This window comes from Pelodiscus sinensis, chromosome 30 (genome assembly GCF_052426305.1).
Source record: "Pelodiscus sinensis isolate ZL-2025 chromosome 30, ASM5242630v1, whole genome shotgun sequence".
Taxonomy (NCBI): Eukaryota; Metazoa; Chordata; order Testudines; family Trionychidae; genus Pelodiscus; species Pelodiscus sinensis.
This window is the reverse complement of record NC_143081.1, coordinates 6,707,655-6,727,354: the sequence shown is the minus strand read 5'-3', so window position 1 is coordinate 6,727,354 and position 19,700 is coordinate 6,707,655. Positions and strand designations below refer to the sequence as shown.

The window sequence follows — 19,700 nt, the reverse complement described above, 5'->3', positions numbered from 1 at the left end:
TCAGGGCCAGAGGCAGGTTCCTCCGCCCATCTGCTCTGCCCGGCGCGTTCCCCTGCGCCCCGGGCCCGGTCAATGGAACGTCAGAGCCCAGAGCAGCGACCGAGGCTCCTTCGCCCTGTCCGGTGACGCGCCCCACGCCTCAGCCTTGAGCCAATTGTGGAAAATCTCCGCTGCGCTGTATAGCCTGGTGCGGTCAGGGGCCGCCTCCCCAGGTGCCAGTCCCACGGGGAACATCACCAGCAAGGAAAGTTGGTGTTTGGTCTGTTTCTAGATGACACCGGCAGATGCAAACTTCTAGTCTCAAAGGCAAAATCCCAGGGAGGGGAGAAACTTTGAGCCTTAAAGCCAATCTCTCTGTGGCACGCAACGTCTGCGCTGGCTCTCAAGAAATAACACACGGATCCCAGGAACACGATGTGTGGCTGAGTTTGTCAGAGCTGCCTCAGTGGTTTAGGCACAAAGTTCTCATCCAATTCCCTTAAGCGGGTTTGACAATCTCAGCATGGTTGGCTGAGCTTGCCCCGTCTGGAAACAAACCTCCCGCTGCCCTTGGAAAGAAACACCCAGGTCCCTGTCCTGTCAGCGTCTGTAACAGCTCAGTTCAGGTGTCATTATAGTGAACATCTAAGTGACTGGGGAGCCTGGATCCCATTTTCAAAGGGGCTTCATCGCCAGGGCTGAGCAGTCTCTGCCTCGCTGAAATTCAACCGACTCCTTTCGAGATTCACTGAAGTGTGTGTGAAAATGTCCCCCACAGTCTCTGATACTGAGCCGGGAAGGGACAGGAAACGTCTGGGCTACATCACCCACATTCAGCCACTAAAGGCAGATTAGAACGGGGTATAAATGGTCATTAGAGCCCGTCACCAGAGGTGGCGAATGGAGCCACGTTCGACACAGCAGCGCTTTGACAGGCCGGCTGGTTGCTCGCTAGTGACTGTGCTTCTCTGGGGTCCCTGCACCTCACTGGAGGTCAGTGATGTCCCCAGGTGGTTTCTGTCCCTGCTCTGTGCTCTTGGTTCCAAGACCCCCAAGGGGCTGTGACCGGGTAGGACTTGGCTGTGACAGTGTCAGTGTCCATGAGTCACTTTGAAGTCAAGTGGCAACTCGGCAGCTGAATGGTTAATTGTCCCGGGCTGAGGAATGAAACTCGCTTCCCATGATCTGTAGGAAAGGGGAGTTTTTCCTGCCACACCTCAGCACCACACCCAAGCGAGGCCTGCGGTCAGGAGTCTGCCTAAGAAGTGAGAAGAGAAACTTGTGGACCTGGCCCTGTTCGCCCAGCTCTGACAAAGCCTCTTGCAGGGAAGCTGGATCCACCACACCAAGTCTGCAGCTCCTGTTCCATCACCCTGGTATTGGCCACTGGGCTGTACGCCAGGGAACTAACTCCCAAAGAATTTTTTGCACTTGAACTAGGGGCTATCAAATGACATTAATAGGCAGCAGGTTTAAAACAAGCAAAGAGAAGTTTTTCTGCATGCAAGGCACAGTCAACTTGTGGAACTCCTTGCCAGAGGATGGTGTGAAGCTCAGGACTTTAACAGGGTTGAAAAAAAGAGCTACATAAATTCATGGAGGATTGGTCCATCATTGGCTATTATACAGAATAGGCAGGGATGTTGTCTCTAGCCTCTATTGTCAGGGACTAGACATGGATGACCTCATTCCACGAAGTGTAACAGTTAACTTGACCTAAGGACTTAGTTCAAGTTAATGTTTCACTGCCGTGTGTAATCGTGGGTAGTTAATTCGGACTAGGGGGATTGAAAAATGACGACCAGATGGGAAGATGCAAATCAAGCCTGGGATATTTAAATCCCGGGCTTCATTTGCAACTTCGAATGCCTACATTAGCCTTCCTAGTTCAAACTAGGAGGCTAGTGTAGACATACCCTTGCAGAAGAAAGCTCTGAAAGGCCATTATAGCCATAGGGCTTTCTTGTGCAAGAAAACCCCTGCTGTGCAACCACACTGCCTTCTTGCACAAGAAAACTTACACTTGTAAGAAAAGAGCATAGCTCTTGTGCAAGAGGTCATCTTTTCCTAAGCCGTAGTGTAAATCTTCTTGCACAACAGTGGGTGGGCAGTGTGGACACTCTGCAGAAGAACGGCTCTTCTTTTGAAAGAACCCACCAGTTTAGACATAGCTTAAAGTGTGGGGAGAGAGGGCTTCTTGCGCAAGAGCTACACTCTGTTCTAACAAGTGTAAGAGCTCTTGTGCAAGAGGGCTGTGTGGACGTGTGGCAGTGGTTTCTTGCGTGAGAAATCCCTATGGCTAAAATGGCCACGAGAGTTTTCTTGCACAAGTGAGCATCCACACTGCCAAGGATGTTCGTCCTCAAAAGCACATGGCAGTGTGGACATGTTCTTGTGCAAGAACCCACCAGTGTAGACATAGCCTGGGAACGGCTGGGAACGGCTGGGAACAGCTGGCCGGGGATGGAGCAGCAGAGCCACGGCAGACTCACGCCTCAAAGCAGCTGGCAATTACAGCAGTGGCTCCGTGGTTTGAGGTGCTGCCCCTGGGCTACAGACACTGATGCCACAGCTCCCTGATATTGATCAATGGGAGCTGCAGGAGCGGAGTCCGCAGGCAAGGACAGCATGTGGCGACTCCCTGCTCTGCCTCTCAGGGGCTGCAGGGACATGCCAGCCACGTCCAGGAGCAGCAGTTACTTTTGGGCATGTGTCCATCTTGCCCCGAGAGTGTTGCCTGCAGAGGCTAATGGGGGCAGGGGCGTGGTTAACAGGGGTCAGGGGCCTGGCTAATGGGGGTCAAAGAGAACATGTAAAACATTCTCTGGGTGCACAGCCTAATGAGATGTGCTGCGCATGCCTGTGACGGGAAGCAGTGGGGCATGTAACAGCAGGGCTGGGTCCTAGAGAGAGCCGAATGCTCTGCCTGCAGCACAGTGTGAGGGAAGGGGGTGGAAGAGCAAGTCAGGCCTAGGGGCACCAGTTTAACAATCCCGCCTAGGGCACCATGGATCCTAAGGACGCCCTGAGAGCACACACACGCCATGGATGCTCTTGCACAAAAGCACCTGGCAGTGAGGGTGTGTTTGGAGCAAGTGTAGACACAGCCTGGGAGCGGCTGGGGAGCCCTCACCAGCTGGCCCCTGCTCTAGGAGGCAGGATAAGGGACCCCCTGACGTTATGGAGGGGTGCTGGGCTGTGCAAGGGCTGGAGCATTCACACAGAGAGCACAGGGCCTGGAGCTTGATCTTCACCCACCCTGGCCCCACAGTGCTCCTGAGAGCAGCTGCTATGTACTGCAGTGGCCTCACGGTTTGATGTGCTGCCCCTCATCTACAGACAGTTCCCTGGTATTGGTCAATGGGAGGTGCAGGTGCGGTGTCTGCAGGCAAGGGCGGCATGTGGACACCCCCTGCTCTGCCTCGCAGGGTCTGCAGGGACATGCCAGCCACATCCAGGAGCAGCAGTTGCCACCGGGATAATGACTCCAGACGTGGCAGGTTCGGCATTTTAGAGCTCACTGCTCCAAGAATCACATTTAAACAACCCAGAGAAATGAAAGTGATGTCTGCACAGACCAGTCAAACCCCAAAACTAATCCACTTTGCAAGCAGTGAAAGTGGTAACCTCCCCTCTCCCCTCTCCCCTCCCCCCCCAAACATGATGGGACCAGAGACGAGAGGGAAGGGCAGTGTCTGTGTCTGTGTGTGTGTGAGAGAGAGAAATGACAGAGACACACAGACTGTGAGCGTGGCAGAGATTTGCATTGCCAAGCTCCCTCCATCCCCTTCTCCTGAACCCACACAGAGAGGGGGGAGGAGGGACACCCTGACATCAGCTCCTTTCCTCTTCCCCCTCCCACACCTGCCCAGCAAGCAGGAGGCTCCCAAGGGAGCGCTCCAAGGCAGAGGGCAGGAGCAGCATGACAGTGGGTGGAAGAGCAATGTTAGTGCCAGCACTTGAGAGCTTCCTGGCCAAACCAGTCGGGATCCCCTGCCAGAGGCTCCAGGATCTACTGGTAGATCCCGATGGACTGGTTGGTCAGCACTGATTTAAGGGAACTGTGTTTCTGGCTCCTGGGTACCAGCAAAGTCCTGCAGAAGCTTTTTGCTCCCCAGTTTGAACAATCTAAATATCAGCCTGACAGTTTGGGGGACTGTCTGTCCCCTTCTTTGCCATTTGCCCCAGCAGAGCAATCCCAGCCTGGCCCACTGGGACCCCACTCAGCGTGTCCTGAAGTTTGTATCCTCTGATGTCTTCACACTTTTCATGACTGCCCAGCACCAGCCTTTCCCCCGCTGACTGGTTTTGTCTCCAGAGCTTTGGAGCTAACAATGCCCAGTGGGACTTGCATAGAGGCACTTGCATTCCATGTGCCTTGGCTAATTGTCTCTTTTCCTTCCCCCCATGCGGAAAATAGTTCAGTTCCTAATTAAACACTAGTTTGCATGTTGGGAGAGTCTTGTCCCAGGCTGCTCCACTGTCCTGCACCAACCCCTTCTTCATAGAACTCTACCACTGGAAGGGACCTCGAGAGGTCATCGAGTCCAATCCCCTGCCCTCACAGCAGGACCCAGTACATTCTAGACAGTCCCTGACACATGTCTGTCTAACCTGCTCTTAAATATCTCCAGAGATGGGGATTCCACAGCCTCCCTAGGCAACTTATTCCAGTGTTTAACCACCCTGACAATTAAGACATTTTTACTAATGTCCAACCTAAACCTTTCTTGCTGCAGTTTAAGCTTATTGCTTCTTGTCCTATCATCAGAGGCCAAGGAGAGCAATTTGTCTGAGTGCAGTGTAGAGCGGAAGAATGACTTCTTGTGTCTTGCTCACAACACTCATGTTCATCCATCACAGAATCATGTTTGCCATGTCACACTGCTGGCTCATATTTGGTTCGTGGTCCATTACTTTTGGGTCAATTCCTATTCAGTATGTGTGAAACTGATCGTTGTTTCTCAAAACAGTAAAATTTGAAGCAATGCATTTCAGGGGTGAAACTGATCTAAGAAGAGTTTTGGGAGGGTTTTTTTTTTACTTTTGCTTTCCCAAAGGTAAATTTTTTTTTCAACCTCAAGTAGGTTTTTCACTTTCAAGGTCACTGAACACCTTCATTCACACAGGTACCCTGACACACACTCATTTGCTACAACTCCTACACTTTGTGTGTTTAAGAATGCAATCCATAGAAGTGCATGCAAAATGGATAACGAATTGGTGACTATTGAAGGGAACTATTTTCCAGTGTGTTTTCAGAACATCCTTCCAAACTTTGATGGGGGGAAAATAATGAAAAAAAAAAATCAAAAAGTGAGAAATTTAAAAAATGAATTAATCACCGACGTCTGTTTTAAAATTACAGAGTGGGATTTCCAAAGATTCCTATGGGATTTGAGCATCTGAATTCCATGGGAGGTTTGTACATAATTTCTTTAATTTTTTTTGAAACTGTGATCCTTAAAGAAGATGACCATTTTTTTGTTCAATTTGTTTACATAGCTCAACAAATCCTAGGAAACTTTTTCCATTTGTAATTTCCCACTGGTATTGGCAGAGCCCAGATGAAATCATCCCACTTAAAAAAACGTATTTATAGAACGGATGCAGGCAAAGTTTATTTCCCAGATGGGCAGAGGCAACATGATAGATAGAGCAACGAAGACTGACAGAGAGTAATTTGGAAAATAAGAGAGGCATTTACTTAATTTGTGATTACAGCATCTGAATCACAGCCAGTCTGAAAAGGTGAGATCTGTATAACTATGCAGACCTATTCCTACGCTTTGATGTTCCATGGCTCACAATTTCATGGACAAGAAGGGACCATTTTGATCTCTAGGCTGAAATCCTGTGTAACACTTCACTGGAAAAAAACTCCTACAGCAGAACTTTTAGAAAAAAATCCACTTTTAATTTAAAAGCAGTCCATCACGAGGAATCTATCACAATCCTCTGTAAATTGTTAATTATCTTCCATGTTAAAACGTGCATCTTATGTCTAGTGTGAATTTGTCTTGTTTCAACCACCATTCAGTGGGACATTTTTGAATGTCTTTGTTAGAAGAGCCAATTTACTCCTGATGTAGGTGCTACGAACGAGCAACCAAGACATTTCTGAAATGTCTCTGTGGGACACGGAATGGATTGAGCTCATTGAGTCTGTCACTAGAAGGCACACGTAAGTGGCACTTTGGTTGCTGTGTTGATGTTGTTGCTCAATGAAAGAGATATAGAAAAAGAATCTGGCAAGGAATACAGAAAGGTGGAGGAAAAAATGTAGCAGTGAAGTTCAATCCAAACAGAACTATGTAAGACTTCGCGGAACCTCAAGTTAGACACACTGAAACAAGAGGTAAGGTGCATGTTTTAAAGAGTGAGAGCTGTTACCAATTGGGTTAGGGTTCAGGTTGGGATGAGAGAGGTGGTAAATATGCCGTCACATGAACTCTTTACATTGAGTCTGGATGTCTTTCCTGAAGACATCCTCGATTTAAAATCCAAGTTGTGGGTTGAGTTGTGAAATTACCATACAGTGGTATGGTTTATGTGATGCTGAGAGCAGATTCGATCTTTATTTGGCAACTAATCTGGGGGCAGAAAAAATGAAAGGCAATCCGAGAGGGGTGGCTGTAGGGCACTGATATTTTTACACATTGTATTTTCCTAATACAATGAAAGTACATCTTTTAGAATAAATTTGGGATCATTAAAAGCTTCAAAGTTTCTGAGGTCACACATAGTGGTTGTATTAAACAGGTTTCTTGTTGTCACTGATAAAATATTTTATTCTTTACATCTACCTTGGTGGGATTCTGAATATATTTTCATGGAAAGTTTTGCCAGCCTTGAAATGCTGAAAAATATTGTTCCGTGTAAAGCACATGAGCACCAATGGGGCATTTGAAAGTGTTTTGTGTGAGATGTTCTAGGATGAGTCTTCAGGAAAAGTGAGTTTGAAAAAAAAATCTCCAGGGTCCTTTTGAAAAACCAGCAGAACACGAGACTCCGACAGGCAGAACTGAACCTGGGCATGAGGCTCTACTGTGGGGGTTTTGAACCTGGGGTCCATGGACCCCCAAGGGGCGCATGAAGCCCAGTCAGGGGGTACATGATGTTCACGTATGTTCAAGTATAGGTAATGTATTGAATTTAGTTATAAAAAATATTATCACCCAGCGGGATAGGTGATGTGTTTAGCTAAGACCAAGGGGTGTGTGGACCGAAAAAGGTTCAGAACCGCTACTGCTTGAGCAAAACAACAGCTGGGTCCCCGCTGAGGCTGTAGAGCGAGCTCATTCTCTCTCACTCACAGTAGGTGGTGTCGGTGCCACTACTTGGGACAATGAACCACACCCAGCAGGTGCGGGGGTCACGCTGTGACCTAACAGGCAGACTGCTTTCTTGGCTGTAAAATCAGGGGAATAGTTACTAGGAGAAGAGGTGTCCTTTCTCCCCTGGATTTGGCACATGCAGAAATCCCACGTCCCGTTTTGCGGTGCCCATCTGAAAAAAGCTACTGAGAAATTAAGGCGAGTTCAGAAATGAGCCACAAGAGTGGCTGAAGCTCTGGGAAGTTTCCTTGCAGTAACAGTCTCCATACGCTCCTCTTGGCAAGGAGAAGCTGGCTGGGTAATTTGATCCTGGCCTGTAGGTACCTACCCGGGGAACATAGAGCTGGGTCCAGCAAACCGAAATGTCACGTGATGAAATGGCTGGAAGTGGAAGCTAGAAAAACAGAGACTGCAGCAAAGGTTCCCAGTGTTGATAGTGAGGGGAGTGAGCCATCCGAATAACCCGCCCAGTCCTGTGGGGGATTCTCCTGCTCTGCTGAGATTTAAATCAAGGCTGGACGTGTTCCTGGGGCAGAGGTGGGAAATACTGGCCTGTGGCTGGGTTCGGTCCCTGGGGGTTAACCCCTGTAGGCCCCGGCCCCACCATATCTACCTGCACCGCCTCAGGCACTGGGAGCACAGCATCCATTGGCCACGGATCGCCGTTCCTGGCCACTGGGAGCTGCGATCTCCAGGACCAGGGGCGGTGCAGGTAAATATGGCGGCGGCAGCCCAGCAGGGGCTGACCCTGGTAAAATGGCCCAGTTTTAGTTCCCACCCCTGCAGTAGATGATCATTCATGATTTCACAGACCATCCAGAACTGCACAATTTCGATGTTTTTCTTCTTTCCGCTTTTGAAACTGTTTTCAAGCCCCTCGTGTTTTATTGCCCCCTCGGCACATTTTCCATACTTAGTATGGATTTTTTGGGATAGGACAACCACACCTGCTTGCACATTCAAGGTGGAGATGTACATAAAATAATTAAGCCTAGTTTGATTATATTTCATCCGTATGCTACCTACAGTACCAGGCAGGAGGTCGGGGTTCCTTTGAATGCTGGGTATGGTGAGGGCTCCATTATTTCTAGTTACATCAAAAGCAAAACCTGTGGGTCATTCCTGCTTATTCCCTCCCATCATTCTTCTTACTAAACCCAATTTATAGCAAAGCGAGACTTGGTGATTCTAGTCATATCTACCAATCAACTGCATATCGTGTACGATACCTATTATGTCAATATTTAGGATACATTTTGCTGGGCCAAAATATTGCAAAAGTGCTTAATTAATAGTTTTCCGGATGTCTCTGGAATTTTTCTTATAAAAATGGGATGCACTAGGACCAGGTTGTTTCTGGTCCAAATGCCCTGGCCTCGCTGTCCTGTACAAGCTCTGCGTGATTGGGCAGCACTCCTGACTCTCCCCCACCCTCTTTGGCCTTATTTTCATGTGTCCCTGAGTCCCCCAGAGCTGAGTCAGACCCAGGCTTTGCTTTGTGAGGACCGAATGAGGCTGGCACTGGAGACATTGTTGTTCTGGTTAAGGAAGGGCCGTCCACGCTCCTCTACATGTGCCCTGCTGCTTTCTATCCATAGGAGGAGAACCGGGGGCCAGGCCAAAGGGAAGCTCCTCACCTGGCCCTTACAAGTCCCAGGCCCGCTTGCTTGGCTGGTTTCTCTGCTGGAGCTCCCTGTCAAATATTCCCTCCAGCCGATCTCCCCCTCCCTCGTTCAGCTTTGAGCCACCAGGCAGTGACTGGAGTGACTGTCTGAGCCAGCGTCTGTCACATCCATCAGGGAGTCTGTACCCCCTGTCCAAGTCCAGCACCACAGGCTGCCGTATTGCAATGAATGTTAGTTATTGCTCCCAGTGACCCTGTCTCTGTCCCACAGACACACCCCATGACAAGCCAGAGACAAGGAAACCAAACATCTGTCACAGAATTTATCCTCCTGGGATTCGGGGATCTTCCTGGCCTGCAGGTTCCTCTCTTCTTGCTCTTTCTCGTGATCTACCTGGTGACCATGGTTGGAAACATCCTCGTCATAGTGTTGGTTGTGGCTGATCGACACCTCCACACCCCCATGTACTTCTTCCTGTGCAACTTGTCCTGCTTGGAGATCTGCTACAGCTCCACCCTCCTGCTCCAGCTGCTGGCCGGGCTCCTGACTGGGGACTGGACAATTTCCTTCACAGGGTGTCTCACACAATTTTACTTCTTTGGTGCTCTGGCAGGCTCAGAATGCCTCCTCCTATCAGTGATGTCCTACGACCGGTATCTAGCCATATGCAACCCCCTGCACTACGCAGCCCGGATGAGTGGTAGGTCTTGCCTACAGCTTGCCTTGGGATCTTGGATAGGCGGCTTCATTGCTTGTGGTATAACCACAGTCTCAATATCCCAGTTAACTTTCTGTGGCCCCAACAGTATCGACCATTTCTTTTGTGACTTTATTCCCCTTGTAAAACTCTCCTGCAATGACCCTCTGCTGATGGACATGTTGGCATTCACAGTCGCCTTGATTGTCTTACTAGTCCCCTTCGTGCTCACCTTAGGGTCCTACATCTGCATTCTCAGGACCATCCTCAGAATCCGCTCTACCATTGGGAGGCAAAAGGCCTTTTCCACCTGCTCCTCCCACCTCATTGTGGTGAGCATTTACTATGGAGCTCTCCTGATTGCCTACATGTTCCCGACCACCGACCTCCTGAGCGACTTCAAGAAAGTTCTCTCTGTCTCCTACACCATCCTGACGCCCCTGGTCAATCCACTCATCTACGCCCTGAGAAACAGAGAGGTCCAAGAGGCCCTGTGCAAAGCTTGCAGAGAGTTAAGAACATAAGAACTCCTACATTGTATCAGACCAAATGTCCATTTAGCCCAGTATCTTGTCTGCAAAAAGTGGCCAGTGCCAGGTGCCCCAGAGGGAGAGTACACAAGAGGTAATCCTCACTGATCCCTCCCCTCTCACCCATTTCCAGACAAACAGAGACTAGGGGCACCATTCCTACCCATTCTGGCTAATAGCCATTCGTGGACCTAACCCATGAATCTCGCTAGCTCTTTTTGGAACCCTATTAAAGTCCTAGCCTTCACCACATCCTCTAGCAAGGAGTTCCAGAGGTTGACTGTGTGCTGAATGAAGAAAAACTTCCTTTTCTTTGTTTTAATCTGCTGCCTATTGATTTCATTTGGTGACCCCTAATTCTTATATTTTGGGAATAAGTAAATAACTTTTCTTTATTCACCTTTTCCACAGCAGTCATGATTTTATAGACCTCTAGCATATCTCCCCTTAGTCTCCTCTCTTCTAAGATGAAAAGTCCTAGTCTTTTTAATCTCTCCTCACATGGGGCCTATTCCAAACCCCTCCTCAGTTGTGTTGCCCTTTTCTTTACCTTTCCTAATGCCGAGAGATCATTTTTGAGATGAGGCAAAACTTACATCTGTGCCCAGTACTCAGTTAAGGGTTCTAAGATTATGGCCCATAGGGTTGCGTAGGTGAAAATGGAACAGCTGCAGCACGGGCTGGGTTAGGGAAACCGGAGGACACCTCCCGCTATTACTGTTCCGCACACAGAGCGACACAGAACCTGGTAGAGATTCTACAAGAACCCAGCCTGCACCTCCGCCTTGAGCCGCCTGGGGGCAGCAGTGACAGTGCTGTAGTGTCCTTGCAGCTGAGCGGTCTGCAGCCCGCAGACACCGCCCTGTATCCCTGCTCCAGATACACACAGTGAGAGGGAGCCTAGGAAAACCTGGACTGAAACTAACCGCGCGGAGAACCGGTCTGGCGTTACTAGCCCCAGAGAGGAGCAGCCGCCAGCCCAGTGTCCCTCTGCCGCGGGAGGTGTTCGCCTCGCCAGGCTGGAAGCGGGACCCATAGACTCGAACACTGGAACTGGAAGGGCCCTGCAAAGACCATCAACTCCCCTGCCCTCACTGCAGGATCAATCACCGTCTAGAACCGCTGCGTCCAACGAATTCTGAACTTGCGACCTAGCCACACACAAGCAGCCGAAGAGAGATTAGAGGTGAGCCTGTTGCACACTACGGATCTAGGTACACTTAAAAGTAGACACTGTCCCTGAGGCTTTAGGAGGATTTGAACTCACAACTCTCGGCCTGACCCCTGAGCTGTTGATGTGTCTAGGAGTTGCTTTATCATTTCTCTGACAAGTGAGTGGAACGCCATTCCCTGCCCAGAGCTGCAACCATGGGAGTGGCCACGTTGGGTCAGACCCGAGGTCCTTCTAGCCCACAGTCCTGTTTGCCGGCAGCGGCCAATGGCAGGTGCGTCAGGAGGAATGAACCCAACAGGGAATTAGCAAGTGGCCCGCCCCGCTTGCCGGATACTTTGCAATCGACGGGCAGGGGCACGTCTCTGTGTCCGGGTCGGTGCCCGGGGAACGTTTCCTGCCAAATGTCGGTTCCAGGTGCGCTCGGGCGCCTGCAGAATTCCGGGGGAGCCGAGCCGGGCAGGGAACGGGGGAGGCTCCGTCCCATATCGGGCCTGGCTCCGGAATTGATTCCGCCCCTTGGTCTCTAGGGGGCTCAGGGAGGCGGAGAACGCTGGATTTCCCCGAGTGACTTAGGCCTGGAATCTCAAAGGTGCCCGAGGGAGCCAGGCGCTGCCCCGCTGCCCCGTCCCACCACGTCCCCAGCGGAGATTTCAGTCCCAAGGGAGGAGGAACTAGTGATTTCAGGAGCAGAAATGCCACGTGGGTTGGAAAACGCTTCTGGCAGCAAAGCGCCGTCAGACACCGCCCTTCCCCGGGCTGATACCGCCCGGCGCGTGAGCCGGGGCCATTGCTCCCAGGGCCTGGCTGAGCAGACACTGACTGGGGGTTGAAGGGGGGGGGGAGCAGGGACAGTCCCAGACTCGCTGACCCCTCACTCCTGAAGACTGATCGCTGATTCCTACCTGCGCCCGGACAAAACCCGCCTCAGGCTGCGGGGGAGAAATTCTCTGGCAGGGGGCGCGGTGAGTCGCGGTCCGCACGGGGCAGGCGTTGGGAGCGTCGCAGAGAAGGGGCCGGGGTAGAAATGTGGGTTCCCCAGTGAGGGGGAGTGTGACGGGGACAACGCAGGTGCCTCACTGCGGCTGCGCATCCCAGTCCGGGTGAGCGGCCAGAAATGGGCCAGCGGCTTGGGCCACTCACCGAGCGCAGCGGGAAGCGATCGGGGGGGGAGTTACAGACACGGTGCGAACTGGGGCTCGCGTGTCCCAAGCGGCGTAAAGAGGGAAGAATCGCACTGAACCACCCGGAGCCCCCAGGCCTGGAGCTGCAAATCCCGCAGAACCTGACCCGAGAGGGGAAATGTTCGCGCCTCCGGGCTCCCAACAAACACGGATCCCCCCTCCCCCCCCCCCAGTGAGCCGAAACCCACTAACGCCTGGGAAAATATTCCCCTTCACCACAGCCGATCCCCAGGAACCCCTAGACATGACGAGCTAAGTGACGTCATTTCTCGGTGTCTCCCCAGAGCTGTGAGAGCCCATCGGGACCCCCCGCGCTGTGCCAGGCGCTGCACAAACACACCGGGAGGGGGACGGAGACTCCTGCCGGAGAGTCCATGGCAGTGACTCGGCTCGTTCAGGGAAGGCGTTTGTGTCTCTGATAAGGCGGGGAATATGCAAATGGCGGTGACAGACGCCTGCTTAAAATGGTCTCTCTCTGCCTAGGCTGCACCCGGAGAGACACCCCGCAGCCCCCGGTGTCTGTGCAGTTACCAGTCAGCTCTGCCCCCCAGCAACTGGGAACATGAAATTTTGGGTCTATTTAGTGTTCGTGGTGGCAGCTTTGCCAGGTATTTTCTAGCTAAATACGCTGGAGAGAAGGACGGAGATTTTGTTTTGCATGTTTGATATTAATGCTTCTGTCGCGCCTTTGTTCCCAGGTGCCCGATGCCAGGTGCAGCTGGTGGAGTCCGGAGGGGATGTGAAGAAGCCCGGAGACTCTCTGCGCCTCTCCTGCAAAGCCTCCGGCTTCACCTTCAGCAGCTACGAGATGCACTGGGTCCGGCAGGCTCCCGGGAAGGGGCTGGAGTGGCTCGCTTATATCAGTGGCAGTGGGGGTACTACACGCTACCTTGATGCCGTGAAAGGCCGATTCACCATCTCCAGGGACAATCCCAACAACCTGCTGCACCTGCAAATGACCGGCCTGAAGCCCGAGGACACCGCCCGCTATTACTGTGCGAGAGACACAGCGACACGAAACCTATTGACGCTCCTACAAAAACCCAGGCTGCAGAACCCGCAGCCGCCTCGCAGGGAATTGACTGTAGCTTGTCGGGGCTCGGCTGCTGGGTGAAGCAGGCAGTGGGCGTGACAAGGGGAGCTGCTGTGCGCTGGGCCATGGCTGAGCTTGTGTAGGTCTGGCCCCACGGTGGGGAGTGCAGCCTGCGGGACCTGGCTCCGAGCCGTTCGGGGTACGCGGTTCTAAAGGGGGATCGGTCGCTCCGGGTCTTTTGACCCTTCTTAATCCGGCCCTGGCGGTCGGACCCGGTAGGGAAAGTTCCACGCTGCGTGCCTGTTCTCGTGTCCTTATGTCATACGGTGTGTGACAGACACAGACAGACCCCGCCCTTCAGCGATTTCCTAGCTGCCCATTGGCCGGCGGGCGGAGCAAACAGCAGCGGGACATTCCGTGTCCAGCCGGCCTCGAACTCCCCCGCCAGGAGACAGAACAGCGCGATGCTGCGTCACACCCGGCCTGGATATCCCCGTTCTGTTGGCCCCGCCCCCCGCCCATTGCCTTGCAGCTCATCACAGACCACCTCACTGCTGTACGGCAGGTGCCTGTGTGTCCATTGGCTGCGCCAGGCAGGGAGGAAGAATCTTACTTTTAAAAGAGGCTGCTCCTACCGCCCAGCCCAACTGCCTCATCTCGCAGCTTGTAGGGGAGGCATCAGGTGGCCAGCTGTCAGTCTCTGCTGGTCAGGTGGGCCAGAGCAGCACGCGCTCCGCTCCCACCCAGCCCAGCACCCCCCCCCCCCCGAGCATGGAGCCCGGCAACGGCCCCCTCCTGCCCCCCCTTCACTAGACTCTGCGGCGCTCCTCAATCCCCTGCCCCCGCCAGACACAGCAGGGAAAAATTGACCCGACGGAGCCTGCAAACACCGAGCTGTCTGGAGATGCCAGGGAGACACAAATGCAAGAAAAAAATTGATCCAGCTGTGACCCCCCTGTAAGTTGCTCCTGACCTGACTCACAGTTTGAGAAACACTGCCTCAGGGGATGGCTACACTACAGTGTTATTTCAAAATATCTTATTTCAAAATAGTTAATTTGAAATAAATTATTTCAAATTAACACGTCTGCACACAAAATGCATTTCGAAATAGCACGTCCGCACTGAGTGGATGCTGAATTGCATTTGAGGCCAGCCAGAGCCAGGTCCAGCAGGGCATCAGGTCAGGACTTACTTTGTGTGGCTGCTGCCTGAGGCTATCTGAGCCCTGTGCTTAAAGGGACCCCCCATGGACGGGCGATTCTTAGGCTTCCCTGCTTGATTGCCTACCTCAATGAGGGACAGCAAAGCATTTTGTCTCTTCATGCTCTGGTTGCCCTCACTCAGGACACCACAGTCTGCAACATGGAGCCAGAACTGCCCCTGGGCACTCTGATGCTACTCATGGACTTGCTGCTGTGAGCCTGGCTGCACTTTCTGCAGGCTGCCATCTGGGAGGTCCATTGGGAGTCTGTCAGTATCCAGAAAGCCCTGCAGGAGACCTTCCACCCTGAGGAGCACTGAGAGCCCCCTGGTCTCCTCCACTGAGTGCTTGTGCCTCATTCCTCCCTCACGTCCCCCTTCCTGATGTCAAATAAAGTACACATCTTTTCATGAACACAAACTCTCTTTATTTAACAAAACTGGGGGGGAGGTGAACTCTGGTGAGACTGGGGGAAGAGGGCAGGAAAGCAGAGAGAGTGGGAGGGGGAGGGGGAAACCTGGGACAGAATCAGCTTTAGGAAGTGCAGGGGCACAATTTGAACAGTTTTGATGGGGCCCTGGCAGCCAGGATTTTTTGTTGAGGGGAAAAAAACCCAAAACACTGCACACATAAAGGCTACATCTACACTGGCATGATTTTCCAAAAATGCTTTTAACCAAAAAATTTTCTGTTAAAAGCATTTTTGGAAAAATCGCGTCTTGATTGGCAGGATGCTTTTACGCAAAAGCACTTTTTGTGGAAAAGCGTCCGTGGCCAATCTAGACGCGCTTTTCTGCAAAAAAGCTCCAATCGCCATTTTCACAATGGGGGATTTTTTTGCAGAAAACAGTACTGTGCTGTCTACACTGGCCCTTTTGTGCAAAAGTCTTTCGGAAACAGACTTTTGCCCGAATGGGAGCAGCATAGTTTTTCCGGAAAAGCACTGATGATTTTACATGAGATCGTCAGTGCTTTTCCGGAAATTCAAGCGGCCAGTGTACACAGCTGGCAAGTTTTCTGCAAAATCACATGCTTGCCAGTCTAGACAAAGCCGAAAAGTCTCAGCCCCTTTGAATCCCCAGCTACAGGGCTGCTGTTTTCTCTGAGCTTTACACAGGTCATGTAAGGGAGGGGCAGAACCCCTCCCCCATAAGGGCCAATGAGACTAAATGTCTGAGCTAATAAACGACTGTGTCACACACTATACAGAGCTACACACACTGGGCTTTAGGATGTGAGGGTTCAGAAAATTGGTTTGTGGTATGTGAGGGGCTCAGGGCAGGGGGTTCCAGTGTATGACAGGCTCAGATGCAGGGTCTGGGGGAAAATAAATAGTCACATGAACCTTAAAGGGAAAGGGAACGAAATGGTTCCCACCCTCACCAAAGGGGCAGAGCCACAAGGGGCAGCAAAGTGTCACGTGGGAGCACGAGGCGTTTCTTCCCACAGACTGACCCTGGCACAGGCTCCGGGAATTCCCGCCCCAGCGCCCAGGGCTGGATTGTCCCAGGGAGGGTCCGACCGCTCCGCCCCCTTCCCCGCCAGCACAAGGGCAGCGCCCAGAGCCCCTCGGAGGGTTTGGCAGCCGCAGCGCTCGGGCCAGTTTCACCCGGGCGGGGGGAGTCGTTGGTTCTATTCTCGCTGTGACACGGTCTGAGCAGCACGTGGTACCACTGCTCAGTATTGGGGGTCACTGGAGCCGGTGGGACCTAGCCCATGTCATAGCTGCTGAAGGTGAAGACTCTTATCACCAGAGCAGGCTGGGTATGGGGAGGGGAGCGGAGGCGCAGGTGCCGCTGGGCCGGGGCACCTCTGGTGGGGGTGGGGCATGCTGGGGGCCTCTGCTCGGGAGGGGGGATGCTTCTAGCTTTGATTGAAGGGGGCAGTGCTGGCCACGGGAAGAGGGTGCGGTGGAAGGACTGGAGAGGGGGCTGGTCTCTTCCAAGGGGGCTCCACCCACCGCCCACACGCTCATGCCTGCGGCTCGCCTGGGCAATTTCAAGGCGTCCAATGGCTTCCGACTGCAGTTACTCCGCAGTTGCCGGGGCCCCGGGGCCATTTTAATAGCCTGGGGGCCCTGGGGACTGTCCCTGTTCAGTGTGTTTGTGCGAGTCCGTAGTGCTCGGTGGGGAGCGTGGGAGGGCGGAACATCGGGAGGAGCGTTTTAGACATTGGCCTTTACTGACACTGTCTCTGTTCTGATTGCACCTTACTAGATACTGGCCCCTAGAGCCGCGGGCAGATTGGGAGCCAGGTGGGACAGTTCTGAACTTGGGTTCTGAAGAGGCTCAGCCCTTCAGTTAATCATCAGGGCCGGCTCACTCCAATTCTACTCAGCCGGGGGTTACTTCGCACTTACTTGCTGTGTCTACACTACAATTGCAAGTGTGTGGTTAGAGGGCTGGTGCCTCCCACACTCTGGTTCTTCTCATGAAAACAGAGACCCGCCACAGCAGAAGCCAAAAGGTGCAGAGAATTCGATGTTCACCGGGTTGGCTTCCAGCAGCCAGGACTCCATGTTCCTGTTTCCTGTTTTCCCAAATTACTTCCTGCTTGCCCCCAATGCAAACTGTAATATCCTCAGCTATAACTTAACCAATCATGGTCCTGAAATGAACTGACCAGTCCTCACATATTATAATATAGTTATCTAACCAATAATATCCCACCGCCTTAATTGTCCTACATCCAGTAAATCCGTTATGCAGGAGGCAGAAACAATTAAAGAGTCAGCTAGAGGCCATACAGATAAATAATAGATAAGGGAGGCAGGTCATAAAAAAATTAAAGAAATGAGGATTTCACAACTGTCTTTGCTGACTTGTGGGTTCTTGCCAGAGGAAAAAGGGAGGAACCCAAGCTTGAAAGAAAGAAAGAAAGAAAGAAAGAAAGAAAAGGGCCGGAGCCCGCAGCGGTCGCTGGTCGCTTGTTCATTTCCCCGCCCTGTGACCCAGCCACGAGGCCGCAGCGGAGCAGAAGCGCTAAGACTCCTGCGCTCCCCGCCCCTTTTCTAGGGCGGTACCGGGGTGTCGGACTTTATGCAAATCTCCCGCCAGGGCCCGGGTTAAATCGCAGCCCCTGGGTTCCCCGGGACCCGCCTGCCCAGGGGCTGAAGCGAGTTTCAGTTTTTCCTCCTTCTTGTCGCACCGTTTCCCAGGATGGGCCCCGCGGTGTCGCTGCTGCTGTTACTCGCCCTCTCGCCCTGTGAGTCGGGAGGGGAAACCCGGGGGATGATCAAAGCCCCAGGGAGCGAGCTGAGGATCTAACTGTAACGGTTCGTGTGTTTGCAGGTGTCCGGTCCCAAATCCAGCTGGTCCAGTCCGGGCCGGGCGCGGTGAAGCCCGGAGAGACCCTCACCCTGACCTGCGCTGTCTCGGGTTACACCATCACCAGCGGTGGCAGCTGGGACTGGATCCGGCAGCCCCCAGGGAAAGGGCTGGAATGGTTGGGGCGGGGATATTACAGCAGTTCCAAGTGGAACACAGACTACAGCCCATCCTTCCAGAGCCGGGTCACCATCTCCCTTGACTCTTCCAAGAACCAGTTCTCGCTGCAGCTCCGCTCGCTGACAGCTGCTGACACCGTCACCTATTACTGCGCCAGACACAGTGACACAGAGCAACGCAGGGACCGTACAAAAAGGGGAAGCGAAGGCAGCACAGACTTTCAAGCCTCTAACGCTATCAAGTATCTGTCTGGATAAGCAGCAGATCACCCCTAACCTTTTCCGCTAGATGGCGGTAAAGGGGCACCTCTGTTTTCACTCGAGCCTTTCACACCTCTCGTCAAAGCGGGGTTAGACTCTGGCCAAAAGGAGGAAGACGGGGGAGGAGGGAAAATTCCCGGACTCCTCACTCAGTTCATATGGGATCGCACTGGTGAAAAGATAAAAAGAAAGAAAGAAAAATGACTTAATCGAATCTAGCAAGATCTCTTGCAGGGAAAGTGCCGCGTGTTTGTTTATCAGCAGGTGGCGCTGTAACGCAGAGAAGAGCCCCCTGCTGGTACATAGATTGATGCTCTTCCAAAAGGGCTTTGGGAGCCAGGCCGTTGGCTCCCGTAACACCTGACAACAGCCAGTCTCTCAATCCCTGTGTGAGGAAACACGGTCACTGCCGGCTTCATTCCCTCTAGAGGTCCAAAAGTGTCAGGAGGATCCCAGGACCCCGTACCGGCGCTGCACAGACACCCAGGCCGGGGCACTCTGACCCCTGCACCAGGAGCTCTAGGGCGAATCAGTCCTATCATTGACAGGAGTAGCGCTTGTCTCTTATAAGCCGGGGTATGCAAATGTGGGAGTGTGACGTAGTGGGGGGTAACCTGCTAACTCTCTGGCTGCTGTCTGTAGTTCCACGGAGCAGACAAGCGATGAGTCACTATGCAAAGAGGGTATCCCAACTGGTTTGGCCAGCTGACCCCCATGGAGAGGAACAAAGGAAGGTGGAATGCTGCCCTGGCTGGGGGGCAGGGCTGGAGGAGAGTTAGTTAGTTCCTGGCTGGAAAGCAGGGGAGAAGGAACTGGGGAGGGGGCTGGGACTCCCCTATCTCAAGGGGGGCACTGAGGCCTCTTAGCCCCCAGTTCCTGTAACTAGATTACATCTGTGCTGTGCTGTATCGTGGAGAAGCAATAAACCATCTCCATTCTACTGGCTGGTGCAGTCTGTTTGTGCCATTTCGGGGTGCAGGAGACGGGGGACCCCAACGCGTCGTCACACTGTCAGGAGGATCCCAGGACCCCGTACCTGGTGCTGCACAGACACCCAGGCTGGGGCACTCTGACCCCTGCACCGGGAGCTCTAGGGCGAATCAGTCAGATCATTGACTGGAACAGCGCGTGTCTCTTATAAGCCAGGGTATGCAAATATGGGAGTCAGTGTCCTCTTTAAATCTGTCCCTGTCTCTGCCCAGGCAGCACCCGCAAGGACAATTTGCAGCCCCCT

The 19,700-nt window shown here is 52.7% G+C and overlaps 1 protein-coding gene and 1 gene segment (V, D, J or C); both read left to right on the top strand.

The window, feature by feature from the left end:
• Positions 1 to 9,220: 9,220 nt before the first annotated feature.
• On the top strand, positions 9,221 to 10,162 carry LOC142821248 (olfactory receptor 10A7-like). Its single transcript, XM_075912090.2, has one exon. The coding sequence runs from the start codon at positions 9,221 to 9,223 to the stop codon at positions 10,160 to 10,162; it is 942 nt and encodes a 313-aa protein (XP_075768205.2).
• A 7,756-nt stretch (positions 10,163 to 17,918) lies between these two features.
• Positions 17,919 to 18,463, top strand: LOC149521076 (immunoglobulin heavy variable 4-38-2-like). The segment is given in 2 exon segments: positions 17,919 to 17,964; positions 18,051 to 18,463. Coding segments are annotated over 2 exon segments (459 nt in total).
• The last annotated feature ends 1,237 nt before the right edge of the window (positions 18,464 to 19,700 follow it).